The sequence below is a fragment of the Mesitornis unicolor genome, unplaced genomic scaffold, assembly GCF_000695765.1.
Source record: "Mesitornis unicolor isolate BGI_N332 unplaced genomic scaffold, ASM69576v1 scaffold5612, whole genome shotgun sequence".
Taxonomy (NCBI): domain Eukaryota; kingdom Metazoa; phylum Chordata; class Aves; order Mesitornithiformes; family Mesitornithidae; genus Mesitornis; species Mesitornis unicolor.
The window spans coordinates 1-1,090 of NW_010169715.1; the positions used below are offsets into that span (position 1 = coordinate 1).

The following is a 1,090-nucleotide window of genomic DNA, read 5'->3' on the forward strand; positions in this document are numbered from 1 at the left end:
CCTCGCACCGGAGCTGCTCCAACAGCCAAGGCTCAGGGTGACCAGGACATTTGACCCCCTCTCTGGTGTCACCAGGGGTCCCCCAGGGGTGTCCCTCCCCCCTGTCTCTCTCTCACCTGCTGCAGGTCCGCGGTGGGGACGGGGTCGCTGGCCAGGACTTGGTGGGGTTGGGTGGTGAGGGATGGCAGCAGCGGGAGCTTCTTCCAGTGCGGCAGGGAGCTGCTCAGCATGGCCAGGCGTGTGCTGCGGTGGGGATGGGGGTCAGCAGCCAAGGGGGGGACCCCAGATTGGGGGCTGCACCCCCAGCACCAAGGGGGAGACCCCCAGGCACCCACAGAACAAGGGTGGAGACCTCCAGGCTCAGGGTACAGCACCCCCAGGCACAGAGGGGAAGACCCTGGCTTGGGGTGCTGCACCTCCAGGCACCCACACCACCAAGGTGAAGACCCCCAGGCACAAAGGGAGAGACCCTGGCTCAGGGTGCTGCACCCCCAGCACCAAGGGGGAGATCCCCAAGCACCCACAGCACCAAAGGGGAGACACCCAGGCTCAGGGTGCTGCACCCCCAGGCACCCACAGCACCAAAGGTGAGACCCCCAGGTTTAGGGTGTTGCACCCCCAGCACTGAGGTGGGACCCCAGCTCAGGGTGCTGCACTCCCAGGCACCCACGGGGAGACCCCCAGGCACCAAGGAAGAGACCCTGGCTTGGGGAGGCTGTACCCCCAGGCACCGAGGGAGGACCCTGGCTAAGGGTGCTGCACCCCCAGGCACTCACAGCACTGAGGGGGAGACCCCTCCAAGCACCCAGTAGCACCAAAAGGGAGACCCCAGCTTGGGGTATGGCACCCCAAGGCACTGAGGGGGAGACCCCAGCTCATGGTGCTGCACCTCCAAGCACCCACAGCACCGAGGGAGACCCCCAGGCTCAGGGCGCTGCATCCCCAGGCACTCACAGCACTGAGGGGGAGGCCCCCAAGCACCCAGTAGCACCAAGGGGGAGACCCTGGCTCGAGGCACAGCACCCCCAGGCACCAAGGGGGAGACCCTGGCTCGGGGGGCTGCACACCCAGGCACCCAGGGGGAGACACC

The 1,090-nt window shown here is 67.6% G+C and overlaps 1 protein-coding gene across 1 annotated transcript in view; it reads right to left on the bottom strand.

Moving 5' to 3' along the window:
• Positions 1 to 116: 116 nt before the first annotated feature.
• LAMTOR1 (late endosomal/lysosomal adaptor, MAPK and MTOR activator 1) overlaps positions 117 to 1,090 on the bottom strand; it is a gene marked incomplete at its 3' end in the record, with an annotated part of 2,489 nt that continues 1,515 nt past the window's right edge. The window contains exon 2 of the mRNA XM_010179432.1: positions 117 to 243. Coding sequence (XP_010177734.1) covers positions 117 to 243 — 127 coding nt within the window. The remainder of the gene's footprint in view (positions 244 to 1,090) is intronic.